Source organism: Mixophyes fleayi, chromosome 10, assembly GCF_038048845.1.
Source record: "Mixophyes fleayi isolate aMixFle1 chromosome 10, aMixFle1.hap1, whole genome shotgun sequence".
NCBI lineage: Eukaryota > Metazoa > Chordata > Amphibia > Anura > Limnodynastidae > Mixophyes > Mixophyes fleayi.
In genome coordinates, this window is record NC_134411.1 from 94,941,446 (window position 1) to 94,962,976 (window position 21,531).

The following is a 21,531-nucleotide window of genomic DNA, read 5'->3' on the forward strand; positions in this document are numbered from 1 at the left end:
TCCCCTTTGTTGTGTTGCTAACTGAGCGAGGTTATTCTGATCCAAGGTCGGTTTCTCCTTTTCCATGTAATCCATGCAGAACAGACTTCCATAAATGTTCTCTGTGTGCGATGACTCAAGGACTAGTTGCTTAGGTAACTGTTCTGATTCCACGTTATCCCGAATCTCTTGTGCGGTGCAAGAAATACACCAATAACAACACAACGGCTGCTCTGAACCAGTGGCGGATCCAGGGGGGGGCGATCGGGGCAGACACTTGCTGCCGACGGCTGCACAGTATGTGCAGGTCCGTCCAGCCGTGACAGGCAGGGACAGTGTGCTGCCCGGCTGCTCTGACTGTGTTTAAAACACAATCGGAACAGCCGGGCAGCACACTGTCCCTGCCTGTCACGGCTGGACGGACCTGCACATAGTGTGCAGCCGTCGGCAGCTTAAGATGTTAGAAAGGGGCGGGGCCTAAATCGCGCCCCCCTTCCTAAATCGCCCCGGGTACAGCATTTTTCTAGATCCGCCCCTGCTCTGAACATCAAATGCTTTCCTAAATTTCAGCACAATGCATAAGAACAGAGCGGGCGTATCGTAACTTAACTGCGCTTTTCGAAGGGTGCATAAGGATTCATAACGAGTGACAGACACGTGAACGTTGGTCATTTAGACTTTACTGACAAAGTGAAATGAAGATGTAAAGTGTGAAAAGCCTAAATGAAAATGTTATATAAACTCCGTACAACAGACTATAAGACATTATGGGGGGTATTCAATTGTTAGCGAGATCCCCAGAAAACGAGCGCTCTAAAAATATATTAGCGTTAATACGGTAATATGTGCGTAAATACCGTTAATACGGTAGTTTACTCGCTGAATTTCATCTCGCAGCTCAGGGGGCTGCGAGATGAAATTCAGTGAGTAAACTACCGTATTAACGGTATTTACACGCATATTACAGTATTAACACTAATATATTTTGAGCGCTCGTTTTTCCGGGGATCTCGCTAACAATTGAATACCCCCCTATGAAGACAATACACAGACGTTGGCAGGATGTCAGCTGTGATCAGGGGAACAAGGAACATTAATTGAGATCGGTTGTGGGGGGCGCTATTTAAAGTATGGGGAGATACAGTGAATGCACCCATTTCATTGATCTGTATATAGCGAAACAGATAGCAACATTGGTTGTCTGGACTGTGCTAGTAATAAGACCCATAGGAGCACCGTAGTCTGTGAGCGCACCGCGATATTCTATGTGTATGTCCGCTCTATTGGATTTCTTCTGTGTCCTGTATAAGAGTAATGACTGTCATGCTCTATACAGTAATGAATGTTGTACTGACAAGCAGGATGTAGCACATTTATCATCCCAATGATATCAGTAACTCGATGTATCTCCTGCAGTACTTGCTGGTACAAGTATCATGAGAACACAGCGCTGATCTGTACATTGTCTCCCCCCCCTCACCCCTCCATGCTTTTCCTTCCATGTTGTCTACCAGCGTTTTCTAATCCATTTTCATTTGTGAATTATAGCACCCAGCACACTCCAGTATAATTACACAATGATCTCTGACATCTTCCCCATCGGACGCATAAAAGACCATTTGCGCTTAATGTGCGTCCTTTTGACTTGAAGTCCATCTGGGGCAGCATGGTGGCTCAGTGGTTAGCACTTCTGCCTCACAGCACTGGGGTCATGAGTTCAACTCCCGTTCATGGCCTAATCTGCGTGGAGTTTGTATGTTCTCCCCGTGTGTGCATGGGTTTTCTCCCACACTCCAAAATCATACTAGTAGGTTAATTGGCTGCTATCAAAAAATTGACCCTAGCATGTGTGTGTCTCCCCCCTCTCCCCCCTCTCCCCCCTCTCCCCCCTCTCCCCCCTCTCCCCCCTCTCCCCCCTCTCCCCCCTCTCCCCCCTCTCCCCCCTCTCCCCCCTCTCCCCCCTCTCCCCCCTCTCCCCCCCTCTCCCCCCCTCTCCTCCCTCTTCTCCCTCTCTCCCGTGTACTACGCCGGTGTCGCTCCGAAGAGATCAATGTTTTTATGTGACCTATCTCTCCTCTGTTCACCCCTCAAATTAGAATAAATTGCATGGCGCCCTTGTGTGCATTATCCATGTTTTATATTTCCACAGCTCTGTGTATGTGTTATATTTGGATTCACAGCATTCCCGTTTGTGCTTGCAGCAAACTTCTGCTGTAGACTCTACTTCTGTCATGTGATGGTGGAAGTAAGGTCAGAGTGCATACGTGACCGGTCATCGAACGGGCTAAAGCTCACGCATTAGTATCCAACATTTATTTCCAGCGTTGACGCATATATTTTGAGCAGAGGGTTGTTGAGCAACCCAAGAACATTGCTCAGACAATAGGACTGCCGCTAATACATGTTCTGAAATTCTATTCTATAAAGACGCACTAGGCTGAAAGTGGACTGAAATATGATTAGATATTAAGGTAGTGTAAATTTACTAATCTGTCTTTTATAAAAATGGCTTTAAAAGTTGGCTGTTCTGTCCTTTTGAGTGTTGTTAAATAGTCTTTTATGAAATAAAGTTTTTAACCACACAACGACGATTTAAACGGTTTATAATGACCTGTTCTTCCTGCATCTCTTCACCGGTGTAGCGGCCATGGGACCTTATTAAATGTCAAGTTCTACTTTTAACGAACCTCATGGGTAGACGTTGTTCTTCGTGCTAGAGGATTATAAATATATTACAGATCTCTTGTATTGCAAACTGCATCAGAGCAGCTCTTGATGTGTTGGGGAAACAAGGAATATAAACAGGACAGTGAACCATCCTCTGTTTCTTTCAGCATCGCCACCAGCAGCGCCGTCTCCAAAGAGCTGACCAGGCTTCTGAAGATCCCGGTTGACACTTACAACAATATTCTGACTGTGCTGAAACTCAAACACTTTCACCCGCTCTTCGAATACTTTGACTACGAGTCCAGGAAAAGTATGAGCTGCTACGTACTGAGCAGCGCCTTGGAGTACAACACAGAGATTGGCTCTCAAGAGCAGGTAAGACCAGCGCACCCTCCCAGCTACCGTCTCTTTTATTACGTTTCACATTCCTAACTTTTCAAAAAGTTGTGGACAAATTGTAACTGGCTGCTCGATTTTATGTGCAATATCCTTTTTAGCTTCAGTTCTCAACAGGTTCCAGCGTAGACCGTTGTCGGACTTCTTGAAGCAGTTAACCGAACCATGAACTTGTATGTTCTGTCAGCAGAGCTCCTTGCGTAGTGTTTTCAGTGGGAGCACAGAGGTGAAAGTTGTCACCCTCGTTTGTATTCCACAGGTGGACGCCATCATGAATTTGGTATCGACTCTCATCCAGGACCAGCCTGACCAACCTGCAGAAGACCCCGATCCGGAAGACTTTGCCGATGAGCAGGCGCTGGTTGGCCGTTTCATTCACCTTTTGCGGTCAGATGACCCCGATCAGCAGTACTTGGTAAGAAATGTTCTATAATTTCGAATTTGGATTGCTTGTTGTTGTTGTTTGTTTATAACCACACTCAGAGGGTTTATGCTAGAATGACAATTTATCCTACATTTTGTGTTGTTTTTTTTCTTTCTTTTTTTTCTAGATATGTAGTTTTGCTCAAAACAAGAGCACTGTCGTGCGAGATGCTTTATTTAGTGATTGCCTGTCTTAACAAAAGCAAGTGTGCTACCGGTTTTAGTCATAATTTGGCCATTTGGGGGCGCTATTCCTTTGAATTTAGAGCACGAGACTGTAGAAGGAGGAGAGTTCTTTTTTTAGACTCTAGCATTATATGGTCTGATTCCTATTGGCAATATATTTGCAGCAAGACTTAAATGCTGATCTCAAAGTCATAGATATTTCGGCATAGAAAACATATTGCTGTAATGTTCAACCCCTGACTCTCTAACTCTTCTGTAATACTCTGTGCTGCTGTAAACATTCAGATGATCTGATTGGGTAGGGAATGTTTCGTTCCTGCTTGATCCAAACCCGGGGACATCTGGGCAATCAAGGAGGTGGCATTAAAAGATGCCGTGGTCTAATTTGCTTCAGAGCCGAGAATAAATCCATACTGGTGATCAGGCCTACGCTGGGGATATACAGAATCTTATAGAGTTACTAATGTCAGCAGCTGTTTAATAAAGAATCGGCAAAACAAAATATATAAACACATCTGTGGTGTTTGCCAAAACCGGTTCTTGTGGGAGTTCATCGTGTTATTGCGCTTACTGCGAAGAACCTTTTCCACATCTGGAGAGGAAATGACTTCAAACTGCAAGAGGGAGATTGTGACCCGGTGTAAAACCATTAATTGTACAAAAATAGCGTACACCTTCAAAAAAAAAATCAGTGCTGCTTTATTCTGCCGCCTGGTGTTGAATAACGCAACACTTTTTTAGCTAGTTGGCGGTAACGGGTTGATGTTTCGGGAGACGCTGTTTCTCTGTTACGAGCGTGAAGGTGCCGGTCGTGATGTTTTCCAAACAGGATGTCTCTCGAACGACGGACGGAACGTTGCGACTTCTACTTCTAGATCTTATTAAGGCTGTGCATTCCTACCAGTTATGTCCATGCCTGAAGAGACCAGACACAGTTACAGTGCAACATAGATATGTCTTGTGTGGTCTATGTTGTAGACAGTATAAATGCACAGCCAGTTCAGCATACATTCAACTCCTAAAGGTTATAACTGGCAGAATAAGTGTAATACCCGTAAGACTGTTATACATAGTTATAGATGTTAAATGCAAAATTTTGAGGACGGTTGCTAGGTTCCAGGCTTCTGGCTGAAGTGCAATGGCGATGACAACCAGCTAGATTACAGTAAATTGGGAGTTGAATATTTAGAGATGTGGTACAAATATAAACAATAAGGGATATGAAAGCGCTTCTGGTCCCACTTTACATAAGCAGTGTAGCAGACATATAAATGCCACACAGTATCTTTTATCCTCGCCACAAGGGATTGTACTTACAAGACCCCTGTTGCTGCTTTTTCTAATCATCCTTGACTTGTGTAGAGGGGGACCAGAAGCGCTTTGATAACGCCTATCTAATATATAAATGCTTAGTGGCGTCTGTCTGTGTGTGTGTGTGAAAAAAAAAAAACAAGTTGCAGCGCCACCTGCTGGGCAGAGTTATACACTGACCTACTAAATTCTTAGTGTGTGTGGGAAAAAAAATTCAAAAAGGGCTGAAATTTGGTAGGGCTCAAACTCATTTTCATGAGGTAATTTTACCTCATGAACACACATGTGTAGAGGCGTGCGTTAGTGTGTGTGTGTGTGTGTGTGTGTAGAAAACTATTTTCTCAGAAAGGGCTCATCCAATTGACCTGAAATTTTGTATACTGACATTAATTGACAAAAAAATTAGAATATTGAAGTCAGTTAACTTCCATCATCCCCCTTTCCCCCCGTGGGAGGGGTAGTAAAGGCTAAATTTACGAGTTGAAGGGTCAAACCCATTTTCGTGAGGTAATTTTACCTCCTGAACACACATTAAAAAGAGCGCTTGCGTCGGGAACTAACGCTCTTCCCCTGAGGAGGCCTGGGCTAGGCCCAAATGCATGACAAGAACCTTTTTAAGACCTTAAGTAGCTTTATTTGACTAGAATACATGAGTATCATGCACGGGTTAACTTGTTGTTTATATTTGTTTAATATTTTAGCATTTTGGTGTATTGCTTTAGGGTGAGGTCTCGCTGCGCCTGTTGAGTCTGTTCACTTTCTTTTATTATTTAGAGATGTGCTGTCCAGTTCACTTGTTCTTTCTTGCCGATACGGACGGACATTTGCTGAGAAATGAAAGTTCTTTTCTTTTTTGAAGTTCCAAGTTGTCTCTAAAATACGGCGTCTCGAAAGTTTCCATTTTGCAAAATCAGCACCACACATCCATCAGGAATCTGTTACTACTCTGAGGACTTGTCTGGTTTCAGTATTTTACTGTCAAAGCAGTTTTGCTGGAGAGCCTACCTGGACCTCGGCTCTGCTGTCTGCCTATGTGATTATTGGGTGACGGCAGCATTGTCTACTGTCTGGCACGGAACGTGGATCGTTGTCCGGAGATCAGAGCGGGTCAGGAAGTGTAGCTGCTGTCAGCCAATGTCGCCGATTTGATTTTGGGTGGCGAAAGAGTGTAGAATTACAGAAACAAGGGGCGTAGGTAGACCTTTTCCAATGGCCATTTTAATAAAGACAGACAAAGCCCGTTGAGTTTGATCACTTTAATAATGGTTGGTTTATGTCTCAAGTCAGGATATGTTTTAAAACCTTCCTTAGTAACACTTTTATTTCCGATATAAGGCTGCACAAAATATGTATGATTTGCATATCACCTATTGCAAATTAAGCATTTGTAAAATAATGTTTTGTGTTCCCTCTCTAGTCATCTATTGTATAAATATTCCTTAATTACAGTGTTTTCTTCTATAGCTAAAGCTTTGCTGGAAACAAGTTACCTCTTGAATATAAATGGACAGGCTATTGAATGCAATGTAATTAACAAGACCATTCACTATTTAATCCAACAGATGGATCTAGATTGTTAAAGGTCTGGCCGCATTACATTGCCCAGGAATTATTGCTTTCATTGTGCATGTTTCATAGGACTGTCATGGTCTATTGAAATTGCCTTCCGAGCATCCAAATCACCCACCCTATCAATCCAGTTTTAATATCCTTTATCATTCTATGAGATCACAGCAGATGTCTGGGTATGTGTTCAGCCTATATGCCAGTCACTGGATGTCATAGGGGCCAGTCACTGGATGTCATTAGGGGCAGGACGCTTCTCCAAGTCTGAAAAGTGATGTGTTACTGACGAAGAAAAGTCCTTGAAACACCTTTTCAAAAAACCCTATATGATTTGAGCTGTAATTACTGTGTTGACCCTTTTGGGACATGGTATTTTAGGTCACTAGGCTACATTTACCTTTTCCATCGATTTTGTTTGGCTAAATGGAGAATAATTATAGTACTGTGTGCATCCAAGTTGACTTCACGTTACATTTTGGGGGGAGAAAGAGCTTTAGTTTGGTAGCATTTTACATACATAATACAGAGAAAACCCTAAGGGATGGCAAAATAGAGAAAAAATACTAGTTATGATTTGTTTTTAGACAAATAGAGCAACTGTTGACAGTTACCCCAACAAAACGGAGTCGTTTATTGTCTTACCTAGGTCCGGCATTTGGCGGGGGCTCTCGGGCCGGCATTTGGCGGGGGCTCTCGGGCCGGCATTTGGCGGGGGCTCTCGGGCCGGCATTTGGCGGGGGCTCTCGGGCCGGCATTTGGCGGGGGCTCTCGGGCCGGCATTTGGCGGGGGCTCTCGGGCCCGCATTTGGCGGGGGCTCTCGGGCCCGCATTTGGCGGGGGCTCTCGGGCCGGCATTTGGCGGGGGCTCTCGGGCCGGCATTTGGCGGGGGCTCTCGGGCCGGCATTTGGCGGGGGCTCTCGGGCTGGCATTTGGCGGGCTCTCGGGCCGGCATTTGGCGGGCCCTCGGGCCGGCATTTGGCGGGCCCTCGGGCCACATGTATGTAAATGCTCAGATTGCATGAGATCTGGTACATGGGCTGTATAATGACTCTCTTCTATCTTTATCGGGGTCTGTTGTTATGGTCATAATATGACTTCACCCACCAAAGGTCAATGGTTGTCATATTTCGACTACTTTTACCAAGAGCGTTCTCAAAGACCCTCGTTAGCATTCTGTACTATGTACCCAATGTTTGCTCCCCTAATGCTCCGTTATATTATACTGGGCGTCGCTGCTAATGAGCATGGCAGCATCAAAATTGAGGAGTAACGCTGTATACGGTACAATTCTGTTCACTTTGAGAAACCTCATCATGTTCGCTCCCCATCTGCAAATGTTGAGATTGTAGAATTGATGTAAGATTATAGGAAATTCACACTGTCCGTAGATCATAATCATTTATTTATATAGCGCCACTAATTGCGCAGCGCTGCACAGAGAACTCTCTCACATCAGTCCCGTTACTGCTGGTCTATAGAAGTGCAAATTGAGTACAGATTGCGGCACTCGGTCTTCCAAGGAGCTGTCTGTCTGTCCGTAGGCCCAGTGTACTTGGATTTCTTCTTTAGTTTTACTTTAAACAAGGTCACTGACTGTGCGTTGGCACGTCTCGTCTTAGAGCAGGAAGGTAGTCATTAAAATCGGCTCCTACGGAGACTTGTTACATTTGCAGCAGTAGTTTAGCTGTCAGTACGGAGCTAATGACACTGACAGATCTTCATTTTCATGAAAAGAAGCAATTTCTCCAAGTATCCCGTGTGTATAGAATAAATGACAAGATGTGATTTCACTGCTGTTTTTGTCCGTTTTGGACTTGGTGTTCCCTATGTTCCTTTTGCAGTGGAGAAGATCTAAAGAGACTAGAATGTAACAGTAAATAGTGACTCTTCGTCTCTATAGGCTAATAGGACCTTTGTATTTGGGCATATGGAAGAAAACTGGCAGGAAAAATGCAGTGGCACTTTTTTGCTCTCTAATCCATTTTCTCTGTGTTCTTTGTTGATCCATCCGATCGCCAAATTCTAGATCTTTGATAAGCGCATTCCGATGATTCGTTTGGGAGCATAGAAAAACAAAGGGCAATTGAACTAGATACCCTCACTGGCATCTGGTTCAGTTATAACTGGACTAAAGTCGGCCACAAGACATTTTGAAGTTATTCATTTTTACAACAGTTGTTTTCTTGGAATTTTCTGTAAATTGGTTTTATTGCATTTAGGAGCTGGCGTTAGAGCAGAGTCCATTGCAGTGGTCCTTTGTAAATGCAGACAACTAGGGTCTCTGTTCCACTGGGAGATATGACTGACAACATAAGGATACTGATCTTGACTCCTTCCCTGGGGTAGAGCAGGGGATAGAGGATTCCCCTAACTATGGAGCATTGTATAGGTCTCTCCCTGTATATACAAGGAGTATAGAACTCTGCTCTCTCCTTATATGTGTATTATTATTATTATCATTTATTTGTTAGGCGCCACAAGGTTTCCGCAGCGCCGTATCTAGAGGTTTTCCGTATCTAGAGTGGAAAGGACTCTGCTGTTTTCCCTGTAGGTGTATCTTATTAGGAAACAATTTGGTGATCCCTTTGTGTGTGTGAAGGGTGGTAAGAACGTAGGGATCTCTCTCCTGTATGTGTAAGAAGCGACAAACTCTATTCTGCCGCTCCAGAAACCACTAGTTATTCGTATATTGGCTGATGGATTTTTAGAACTACACTTATAGTGGAACAGTTGGGTAACATCTTCCTGGGCAATCATAAATCGTTTCTGATTCTGAAGAAATGCTAAATGATATCTTACGGAGATTACCTTATGTTAATACACTGGTAGGTAATCTTTTCTCTTTGAGACGTTTAACTAGGAGTCGTATTGCAGATGTATCACAACTTCGGAGTGATTGAGAATCTTGAAGACCACTCTATAGTTCTCTCATTGGAAGGTGCGACATTCATAGCCCCTCCGTTGTTTGCCCAGCTAGATAGGGGAAGAGATGAGTAGGGGACGTTCGACTCTTTTACATTTAAACCTGGTTATAGAGCTACAGCAAGTCTTTACATATCCCCTAAAAACATCCTTGAGTGACCTCCTATAGCTCTCAACAGCTGCTTGTCTAGTGAGTCCACTGAGTTCTACAGAATTGTTCGACCCCAGTGACTGCATTCATCATAACGGCTTTTTGGTAAACGTCTCTTAATTGTGAAATCAAATGCAAAATCTACATTTTAAGAAATCGAGACTCGTTAGATGACCCAATCTCTGTAAATCCTTGTCTTAAATCCAGACAGTGATTGATTTTCTTCAGTTTGTACAGCAGCCAGAATATCAAGGGTCCTCTTCTGTAAATTCTAAGTGATTCATTATCTTATTCATTACTTATTTAATTGGCTTGGATTGATCAAGCAGCCACTACAGGTGGTGATTTCTCCGCAACAGAATGAATTCTAATCCCCGGTTATTACCCTCTCGGCGCCGGAGTCCACTGTGTAATTAATTCCTACCTTTTCCTCTTCTGTTTTGTAATACTAATAATGTACGTTCTGCTTCCTATTAAGTACATGATATACCAGGACTACAGGGACGGCCGTATCCAGATGTTCGACATATGTTGTATTCAATAATCCTTCACCCCAAACTGGGCTGCTTCCATCTTCAATTTATTAAAAGTAAATATGTATATATAAGACCTATACAGCTAAGTTATGTCTTTGTTAGTGCTGCAAAGTGCACATTGTTCTCTGTGAGAGTTAAATGGAATAGATTTTAAATGCTCTGAAAGTTACTGATCTGCTCAGTACATAAAGAAACCCCAGGGGGAGATGGGGGACGGGGGACGGGGGGGGGACGTGTGTTGCCGAGGGCTTTGTATGTTTTAAGTGGTTTATTTCACACATTCTCCATACTCCTGCTCATGGGTTTAATTTCAGAGAAGCCTTGTACTTCATTGTTTCCCTATCTGGGGGCATGCATTAGTTTCATTATTCTTGTATTAATCTCTCAACCAATCCTTATTTTATTTTATTTTTCCTCCGCACCGTAAATGACATAGTGTTTACAGAGCATAATGAACAATGGAGATTTTTCTGACATTGTCGGCCAGCTTTGACGTTAAAACCATGTTCCCTTGTGAGTTTATATACTCCTGTAGCCAGATCCACCACCCCACATCCATCTTCTCCTCCATGAGAACAACCCACGTCCCTCTTCCTCTTCCCACTCAACCTATATTCCTCGACCATGTTCCCTCCCGACTCCTCTGCCTCCTTCCCCCAATGCTTGTCTGCACAGTAGCTCTCTCTTCAGTCCGCTCCCTTTGTCTCCAAACATGTGCTAACCTTTCCTATCCTCAAGAGACCATGTGTGGACCCCACCGCTCTCTCCAGCTGCAGCTCCCTCTCTTTGCTTCCAAACTTCTTCAGCGGTTTGTGTACAACCACCATACCCAGGTTCTCTCCACTCATTCCCTCCTCTCCCCTCTGCAATCAGGTTTACACCCCTTCCGCCTTCCACAGAGACTGCCCTCACTAGAGTGATCAATGATTGATTCATAGGTCCCTTCTCCCTACTCATTCTCCTTTTTGATACAGTTGACCATCCCTCTTCTCCTGGATACCAGACACTCCCTTGTTGTTTCCTGGTTCACATCCTACCTCTCTAAAATCTTCAGCATCTCTTCTTCAGGCACATCCTCATTTCCACTCCCACCAATAGGTTGGGGTCCCTCAAGGTTCTGTTGGGGTGATTGCTTTTATGGGTACCCTTTCCGCCTCCATCTCTCAATGACAACCAGCAGTAGGACCCTGGGAACCCTTTTCCCCTCTTGTAGTTTATTTTCATTCCTGTCCCCATGAAGTGAACAGAATTCTAACTGAGCACCGAGCAAATCCCAGACCCCTCTCTCCTGGTAGCTGAAAGCTGAATTACCTAACCTCCATGCAAGGTATTTCTACTAGAGCCATGCAGGATCAATGCTATTTGGATTTATTGGAAAATAAAATGGGGGACACCATTTACTCTTTTGACACTTTAAGGTTTCCCCTGGATATAAAGAAAGTGGGAATTATGAGAAAAAAACAAAACCCAACAACAAACCCTTTTCAATCCCCCTAACGCCCTTAAGAAGTCAAACATATCTTTTTCTGCCTTTTTATTGATTCACAAGATGTTATCTGAAAGTCCCCCCACTTTGTATCACTGTACTGATACAATTGAGGTTTGAGTTTTGGGAATGCTCTGAATATTTGAAATGATGGAAATGTATATTTGTTGGTTGGGTAGAAGAAGAGATTAAAAATAATTCCAGGTGAACATGATGCAGTACAAAACCATGATGATGGGTCTGTCCAAACAGGTCTATGGACACTGTTGGTTTGAAGGGGTTTATTCATATTTTTGGGTTTATTTTGTGCCAAATTTTGATTAAAAAAAAATTAGCGCACACAATTCCTTTTAGATTTTTTTTTTAAATGTCTGTGTGTGGTACATGATACCTGACATGTAAGGACGGCCTGTTCACCTGTATTATCAGTGCGGAGAACAAATTTATCCCTGTGAAGAAGTGACCCAATCTTGTTGCACTGTCTATACCAGGCCTGGCCAACCTGTGACTCTCTAGGTGTTGGGAAACTACAAGCCCCAGCATGCTTTGCCAGTAGATAGCCAGCCAATAGCTGACAGAGCATGCTGGGACATGTAGTTTCACAACAACTGAAGAGCCGCAGGTTGGCCAGGCCTGGTCTAGAAAGTGTGTGCTGTAATAAACTGCCAGAATAGATTAGTCTATTGCAGTGGTTCCCAAACTGTTTGCCATGGCTTCCTGGGGTGTCTTGGCGACTTCACAGGGGTGCCGCCGCCAGGACCGGTGGTAAGCAAGGCGGGGACTACTTGGTAATCATTTTGGCTTAGGGGTGCCTTGAAAAAATTAAGGAGAAACTAAGGGTGTCTCAAACAGAGAAAGTCTATTGGTTGGGGGTCAGGCTTTCATTCATCTGTTAGGCACAGTATAACCTCTTGGTTGGGGGTCAGGCTTTCATTCATCTGTTAGGCACAGTATAACCTCTTGGTTGGGGGTCAGGCTTTCATTCGTCTGTTAGGCACAGTATAACCTCTTGGTTGGGGGTCAGGCTTTCATTCGTCTGTTAGGCACAGTATAACCTCTTGGTTGGGGGTCAGGCTTTCATTCGTCTGTTAGGCACAGTGTAACCTCTTGGTTGGGGGTCAGGCTTTCATTCGTCTGTTAGGCACAGTATAACCTCTTGGTTGGGGGTCAGGCTTTCATTCGTCTGTTAGGCACAGTATAACCTCTTGGTTGGGGGTCAGGCTTTTATTTGTCTGGTAGGCACAGAATAACCTCTTGGTTGGGGGTCAGGCTTTCATTCGTCTGTTAGGCACAGAATAACCTCTTGGTTGGGGGTCAGGCTTTTATTTGTCTGGTAGGCACAGTATAACCTCTTGGTTGGGGGTCAGGCTTTCATTCGTCTGTTAGGCACAGTATAACCTCTTGGTTGGGGGTCAGGCTTTCATTCGTCTGTTAGGCACAGTATAACCTCTTGGTTGGGGGTCAGGCTTTCATTCGTCTGTTAGGCACAGTATAACCTCTTGGTTGGGGGTCAGGCTTTCATTCGTCTGTTAGGCACAGTATAACCTCTTGGTTAGGGGTCAGGCTTTCATTCGTCTGTTAGGCACAGTATAACCTCTTGGTTGGGGGTCAGGCTTTTATTTGTCTGGTAGGCACAGAATAACCTCTTGGTTGGGGGTCAGGCTTTCATTCGTCTGTTAGGCACAGAATAACCTCTTGGTTGGGGGTCAGGCTTTTATTTGTCTGGTAGGCACAGAATAACCTCTTGGTTGGGGGTCAGGCTTTCATTCGTCTGTTAGGCACAGTATAACCTCTTGGTTGGGGGTCAGGCTTTCATTCGTCTGTTAGGCACAGTATAACCTCTTGGTTGGGGGTCAGGCTTTCATTCGTCTGTTAGGCACAGTGTAACCTCTTGGTTGGGGGTCAGGCTTTCATTCGTCTGTTAGGCACAGTATAACCTCTTGGTTGGGGGTCAGGCTTTCATTCGTCTGTTAGGCACAGTATAACCTCTTGGTTGGGGGTCAGGCTTTTATTTGTCTGGTAGGCACAGTATAACCTCTTGGTTGGGGGTCAGGCTTTTATTTGTCTGGTAGGCACAGTATAACCTCTTGGTTGGGGGTCAGGCTTTCATTCGTCTGGTAGGCACAGAATAACCTCTTGGTTGGGGGTCAGGCTTTCATTCGTCTGTTAGGCACAGAATAACCTCTTGGTTGGGGGTCAGGCTTTTATTTGTCTGGTAGGCACAGTATAACCTCTTGGTTGGGGGTCAGGCTTTCATTCGTCTGTTAGGCACAGTATAACCTCTTGGTTGGGGGTCAGGCTTTCATTCGTCTGTTAGGCACAGTATAACCTCTTGGTTGGGGGTCAGGCTTTCATTCGTCTGTTAGGCACAGTATAACCTCTTGGTTGGGGGTCAGGCTTTCATTCGTCTGTTAGGCACAGTATAACCTCTTAGAAATATGGAAGCATGACTTCCAACCAAGAGAGGGTATACCATGCCTAACAGATAAGTGAACGCCTGACCATCAACCAAGAGAGCTTACTCCTAACAGACTAAGCTTGGCCACCAACTAAGAGATGCTATACTGTGCTAACTGACTAAGCATGACCACCAACCAACTGCGGTTATGCTCTCCCCAAGAGATTAATGAAAGCCCAACCACCAACTGTTAGGCACAGGATAACATTTCTTGGTTGGTGGTCAGGCTTTCCTTAGTCTGTTAGGCACAGTATAACCTCTTGGTTGGGGTCAGGCTTTCATTCCTCTGTTAGGCACAGTATAACCTCTTTTGGTTTGTGGCCCAGCTTAGTCTCTTTTCAGAACGGTCCAGTATAACCTCTCTTTGAAGACGTGGTGCTCATTGTACAGGTCCAATTGTTCGAGCTAACAACTGAAATCCTTCTTGAATGTAATTTCTTTCCTCCAAAGATATATATTTTTGACTGTCGAACACAAGTTTAAATCCCCATGACGCCATCTCTGGATAAACATTTAGAATAATCTAAAATGATACTGTATCCTAGCAACGCTGACCATCCATCTGTGTTTGTGCGCAGTTTAATATTGAAACTTAGCTCACAGGCGGTTGTACATCAGTCTTTGCTACCTGAGTTGAGCAGCCTTTATAGTAATCTACTGCTGCGGAGTATGATGGCACTTTATAAACAAATGATGATCTGTTGAACCCTATTAGAAAGTATTTGTTTAATAAAATAGAGCACCGTGTGTCCAGGGTGTGCCGGCTGAAGCGCAGTGATGAAACATTTATGGATGACATTTTGCGGTCCGGTTAGGTGGCGGTCAGGGCGGAGTGCCACGGTGAGATGTTTGTCGTCCAGACTTGTAAACTATTAATGGTAAATACCCGCCTTTATGGGTTTATAGTCTGTATAAAAAAGGTTGTTTAGCCAACCCTTCACCATAGCCCAAATATGAGTCGTGTCCGTGGCTGTCTGACAGTATTGAACCCGTTAGTCTTTGCTGTTTCTGGAAGGTTCATCATGGCTTTAGCACAGCTCAGAGGTTAGTGTCCCGGCAAAGACACGTTTTCTAAATTCTATTTATATTGCTTTCTCTTTAGATCCTCAACACGGCTCGAAAGCACTTTGGCGCCGGCGGAAACCAACGAATTCGCTTCACGTTGCCGCCCTTGGTGTTTGCCGCGTATCAGCTTGCTTTCCGATACAAAGAAAACTCCAAAGCGGTAAGTGACTGTTTCAAAGTCCTTTTTCAAATGTTCATAAAAATAAGGGATATTTTTTCTTTTCTTGGTCTCTTAAACGAAATCAGATATTGGGGTAAAGTGCGGACATTCGGTATCTCCGTACGCAAGAGAACGAGACCATTTCATTTGTAGAGTAAGTTTCTGGGGCTGCATTAATAATACTATAGTAACTATGAGAACAATCACTAAGCCGATACATCCTGAAAAGTGACATTTGAGCTGGTCATAAAGGGTTGAAAGTTCTCCAGTCATCAGTTAATTAGTATTATGCAGAGAAAACAGGGTTCACTCTGCAAAAAGCGCGTTTGTGTGTCGTGCAAAATTTTGATCGAATGATCAAGCAAAATTAAAATCTACTTGTTAAATAACATTTTTTAAGTGAATGTAATAGTATTTTGATGCACAGACATGGACTATTCCTGTTCTCTTAATATGTTTGAGGAATAAAGTACAGAACACTAATTGTTTTTTTCAGAATTGAAGTTACAATCTCTGTCAGAGTGAGGAAAACATTCTTGTTTACTGTGTTTGTTAGTCTGTCCCCGATCGCTGCGGTTAGAACATTCCATTAAATTTGATTCTCTGAATGAGACGCACACTTCTCTATAAAGAGAGGCACAGTGTCCTCCGTGCTCGCTCTCTGCTGGTGTCTGATTGAGATTCTGCTTGTCAAGTCTTAGGTGAATGTCTCTAGTTTACTGAGACATACTTAGCATTTTGCTGGCAATGTAAAAAGAATGCTTTATAGGCCATTTACATTTATAGCAGCTTCACGTTTAAAAATGTGTGTGTAGTATTTTATAAGGTGATGGTTTTGTACATCTGATTTGAGGTCCCCCTTAATGTTCAGTCATTAAAAGTAGGTGGGAAATAATATTTTAGTTATTTTTCCAAATTACTTCCATATAGAGAGCCTACTCTTGGGAATAATACATATTACCTCACTTCTCTCAACAGGTAATTCTATAGACTAAAAGCTAATTAAAAGAACCTCTGAGATTTACTGGTCTCTCTATTTAGATTGTCAGTTCTTGTTGCCCAGAGATGTCATAATGTCTACATCATGAGTTTGACACAGTCAAAAGGTCAACATGTAAAATGTATGCAGTGTTGTAAAGTAGACAGTGAAAATGTTGTCAGAGCACATGATTTAAAACGACAAAACATTTAAAAAGAACCCCCCCCCCCCAAACAAAACAGGAAAACAGAATAAATGTAAAAACACGAAACAAAAACTGCGTCTTCCCCTTGTCCCCCACCTCCCAAAACAGCTTTCACCAACTAGTGGAGGCAAAAACCATGGAGTTACTAGGCTTTGCCAGCCTGGGATCCCTCTGCCATAATGCTGGGTTCTCAGGAAGATCGGGTTTGCAAAAAAAAAATAAAAAAAAAAATGACTTGTTCGTGAAACAGCATTTTGTTCCTGGTGTACTACAGATCCCAGCATGCCCAGACTGCCATTAAGTGTTTAGGCCGTCTGGCAGCATTAGGGTTGGTTAAGCTGTTTAGGGGTTAAGCATTTTGACTGTCAACTTTACAACCCTGTTTACATTTTACATGTTGACCATATGGTGTAGACATTGTAACTGTCGACTTTTCATACCCAGCACCTATATCCAATGCAGACAGCTCAGTCGAGAATATAAATAACTCTGTCTGTGGTGGTCTGTAGTGGCTGTAAAACAGGACTACAAACATACAGAAAATTCCAATGTAATTTGGTAGAACGCTCAGCAGTACATGTACAACCCAACAAATTAAAATCCTTTTATAGTGGAATCTGCCCTTTAAATGATGTATACTGAGTACTAGTTTCTTAGTTTCTTTCTGCTCCCGCTTTATACAGGATGACAAGTGGGATAAGAAGTGTCAGAAGATCTTCTCCTTTGCCCACCAGACCATCAGCGCATTAATTAAAGCTGAATTGGCAGAGCTGCCCCTCAGACTGTTCCTCCAAGGCGCTCTGGCCGCTGGCGAAATTGGATTCGAGAACCACGAGACTGTGGCCTATGAATTTATGTCCCAGGTAATGACGCCTCTCGCTGTCAATTTTTTCTTGCTGTCACTGGTAACGTTGCTGTCCGGCTTTTCAATTACATACGTGTCCGTGGAAATCTCACTTGTGTAGGCGACAGATTTCTGTTCTTTGTTCATGACACACAGGCAGCTCAAAGCTTTTCTACATGACAATGGTGTATTAGCATAGCTTGTCCTTTGTCTCTCTTTACCTTGGGTGCCCCTTGGGGCAGACTGCCTTAGACATTTAAACTTATAAACCCGTGATATTGTAATTAAGACGGGAAAATTGTCAGCTTCATGCAGGGGGAAATAATTTAAAAGAAAAATAGACATTTCTACATAAAGCCGTCCACACAGTGATGTTGGCCCCACTTGCTTGATACCAGCTGGGGTTACCTCTGCGCCTGTTACCAGCAATAGACTCCGAGATAACCTTATCGACACATAACAATAATAATTTTTATTTTAATATTCTGTTGAACAGGCATTTTCTCTGTATGAAGATGAAATCAGTGACTCAAAGGCGCAGTTGGCGGCCATCACCCTGATTATCGGAACCTTTGAGAAAATGAAATGTTTCAGCGAGGAAAACCACGAGCCGCTGAGGACGCAAAGCGCGCTGGCTGCGTCCAAACTGCTGAAGAAGCCGGATCAGTGCAGAGCTGTGAGCACCTCGTCTCATCTCTTCTGGTCCGGATGTAATACGGACAAGAACGGGGAAGAGGTGAGAAAATGTGTCCCGCACTGGCCACTTCTGCCTCATTCATTCACAGGTCTATAGCCTACTTCTTGTGCTGCTCTGGGTCAGGGTCAGAGCGCATTTGTAGTCTGTCTTGTCGTTGTGCCTCTAATTTGGGATGGGCGGGGAGAGAACAACCTGTGACCAATCGGATCATTGGAATGTTCACAGCAGCAGGGGATGAGGGAGACAGTGACATGTCCAATGGTGTTGGTAACAGGGCTGCATGTGACAGGGGCAGTGACATGATGTGAGGAGGGGAATGGAGGCAGCAGGAAGCCACAGACTGAGCGCTATATAGTGGAAGGAGCAGGGTCCCCCAGCAGCACAGCGTATATCAGGAGATGAGTGATGTGTTAGTGAGGACAGGGCTGCATGTGACAGGGGCAGTGACATGATGTGAGCAGGGGAATGGGGGCAGCAGGAAGTCACAGACTGAGAGTTATATAGTGGAAGGAGCAGAGTCCACCCTATAACTTTCTAACAGTGACTGTATTATGACTCTGTCTAATCAGTGATTTTGTTACAAATGGACAAAGTAGGATTTGAGTTTAAACTGTGCACATACTTTAAGACCGGAGCAAGAGGTATTACTGTGTTGGTGGCAAGTTCTCCTGAATTATGCAGTGTCTGGCGTGGAACCTCCATAGGGATTGTTAGTTTAGAGGAGGGGGGGGGATCAAGGAAGTTCTTTCTGTCCTTTTTTTTTTAAAGAAAAATTATTTTGATGATCGATGTTGCTCCTCTTTTTAATCAAGCTTTGTATGAACAACGTTTCATATACTGTTTTACACAACCTCAAACTACAATTCTATATCTGTAATAAAAATTCAGAAAATGTTTGTTTTCACTGTAATGTAAAATTAATGTAGTATCGGTGGTTGAGAAAGAACCAGGATTTTACCTGCTTGTAGCTTTGCAGCTTAAAGCAATATTTTTTTTCAGCTTGGTACATTCAGGCCTGAGTAAAATTACCCAAAAATGATAGAAAGCTTCTCTCTGTCTGATTAGTGGTAAAAGAAGCAACAAGCTGTCTGTTTTCTTAGTTACCTCTGTGAACAACAAGATTTATCCAGCCGCCCACGAAGTCTGAGAACAAGTCGTTATTACTGCTCCGTTCATGGTAAAATGCATTAGAGGAAATCTTTTGTGATTCGCCCACCGAACTCAGACCCACTCTCTTCCTTCTCGGCCTTTAAAAAAGCTTCTGTCCTTTTTACACGGCGCAGTCATTCACACCTTCACAGTCATTATCTAAGTATCTCTCAAACGTAAGAAACCACCTTTGTAATAAACGTTTATAGTAAAACCTGCTCCATTATTTACATAGAATAAGGGTATCGGAAAATGTTTAGGTCACTTTGCCTTTAACGGGTTTTTTATTATTAATGCTTTCTTTCAATTAGATGTATTCCTATTATACTACAGTTTATCTATGGAGAACTGCGTTAATGCATTGGATTACAATTATAAAGAAAACCTTTTTAACTGGGAACTAAATAATTGATCAACTGTATTACCATCGTGAGTGTGCAGCAGTTAATCCAGTTCCACGGGCCCTTGATAAAACAAATAATTGGTTTAATGCTCTGTGTGGCAGCTTCTGAGACCAGACACGGCTACATTTAAGGAGAGTCTCCTCTAATTTACGGTGATTTGTTTCTTAATTAAAAATAGTGTAGAGCGGCAGTTCGCAAACTCTCTTTCCCCAGGCCTCGCCTAAAGGGCATGTTTTCCGGATTTCCTCAGGGGAGCCCGGCGGATATTTCAGATTGACGGGCCGCTAATTATTTAACTGAATGAATTGATTTTTTTAAAACAAGCCCATTTGGCGAGGGTGAGGGCTAGAAGCTTTGCAGAAGAATTTCCTTTCATCGTCTCTGATTGCAAATGTGATGCCTGCTTTAGATAATTAGCATCCACATAACACATTATAGTCCTTAATATCAAGAGGGAAGTGAAAAGAATATGGTTCTAAAAACTGTAATAGACCAAAAAAATGGCTTCATGTAGTCTCTAATTGTATAATTAAATACTAACTTGGAACTAATGACGCCACTGAAAATACAGTATGACCATTCACTGCCACAGTGACGCCTATGGTTAGGAGTCATGTAAGTTGGGCTAAATTTCCATTTCCTGGGCAACTAAATTACGGTCTCCCCTGTGTGTAGGTGACGTTTTAACTCTCTCACAATATAGTTGGAGAATGTCCTTTACCCTCTCGTCATTTCTTTTAGACACTGGGTAAATCACTGTAAAATGTCTTTTACTAGTTTTGGAGCTTCTTACAGAGTTGTCTTCTGCATTTAGTTTTATATTACATCGGCCTTTAAATATTTTATGGTCTGGTCCAGCAGAAAGACGCGTCTAAGAAGTTGCCGGGTTACAAGTATTTTATTAATAACCCTGCCCTTTAGTATTCATTGTGAGACAGAATTGTTGCCCTAAGTATTGTCATGCAATGCATTACACGGGACAATGGCCGTGTGGCCTTGTGTATGTCCACGGTCTAATGTCGCAGTCTCTTCTTCCTCCTTGTGCTCTGTCGTGATTACATTTTATCTCTTATACTTTATAAAGCAACCTTGGGCGGCCGCAGAAAATGTCTTGTTCCACAGAATCCTTTCATCTGCGGTTTTAATAGACACGAGCAGAACCTAGTTACACGTTGGGTCATAATTATCCTATGTCTGGTTTGTCTTATTTAGATTCACAGTGGCAAACGGGTTATGGAGTGTCTGAAAAAAGCCCTGAAGATCGCTAATCAGTGTATGGACCCTTCTCTTCAAGTGCAACTCTTCATAGAAATTCTGAACAGATACATCTACTTCTACGAGAAGGAGAACGACGCGGTACGTGAATGCCCTCATTAAATATTCTCCACCCCCCATCGTTATTTTCCAGGAGGCTGTTCTTGTAGGCTGTGTTATGCTTAGAACCAAACATTAGAGATTGGGTGATACGTGGGATGCAAATGTCTCAGCGGAAAGATGTCTAGATCAGAAGAGATATTCATTAGGTATTCCACAGCAGTGACTTCTGAGACCCATCCGTCTTGCTGGATTCATTTAATATTTCATAGATCTTTTTAGAGGTTATATTTTTTATCACATGACAAGTGACATTGAAGTCTGGTGAGAGAGATGATTTCCCCAAGCTATGTCAGACCGTGCGATTGTTAAGCGTCAGGAGAAATGACTGGGTTACAGGGTCTGCAAATTAACCTCTTCCTGAGCTTTCACAAGCCGCAAGGCCAAAGCTTTTTCATCACCTATCGATGGGGTGATAATTACATACTGATTATAGGATAATTACTCTGACATTTCTCTGACCAGCACTTAACGCTTTCATGTATTTTTTAGGTTTTGTACATTAATATGAGGTTGTTATTTTGCTTGAAGGTTCTTGTAGCTGTGTAAAAAGGCAAAACAATACCTTTAAA

The 21,531-nt window shown here is 43.2% G+C and overlaps 1 protein-coding gene across 1 annotated transcript in view; it reads left to right on the forward strand.

Moving 5' to 3' along the window:
• VPS35 (VPS35 retromer complex component) overlaps positions 1-21,531 on the forward strand; it is a 44,739-nt gene that overhangs the window by 20,996 nt on the left and 2,212 nt on the right. The window contains exons 11-16 of the mRNA XM_075189220.1: positions 2,814-3,021; positions 3,302-3,457; positions 15,185-15,307; positions 17,175-17,354; positions 17,832-18,071; positions 20,798-20,941. Of these exons, the coding sequence (XP_075045321.1) occupies positions 2,814-3,021; positions 3,302-3,457; positions 15,185-15,307; positions 17,175-17,354; positions 17,832-18,071; positions 20,798-20,941 (1,051 nt within the window). The remainder of the gene's footprint in view (positions 1-2,813; positions 3,022-3,301; positions 3,458-15,184; positions 15,308-17,174; positions 17,355-17,831; positions 18,072-20,797; positions 20,942-21,531) is intronic.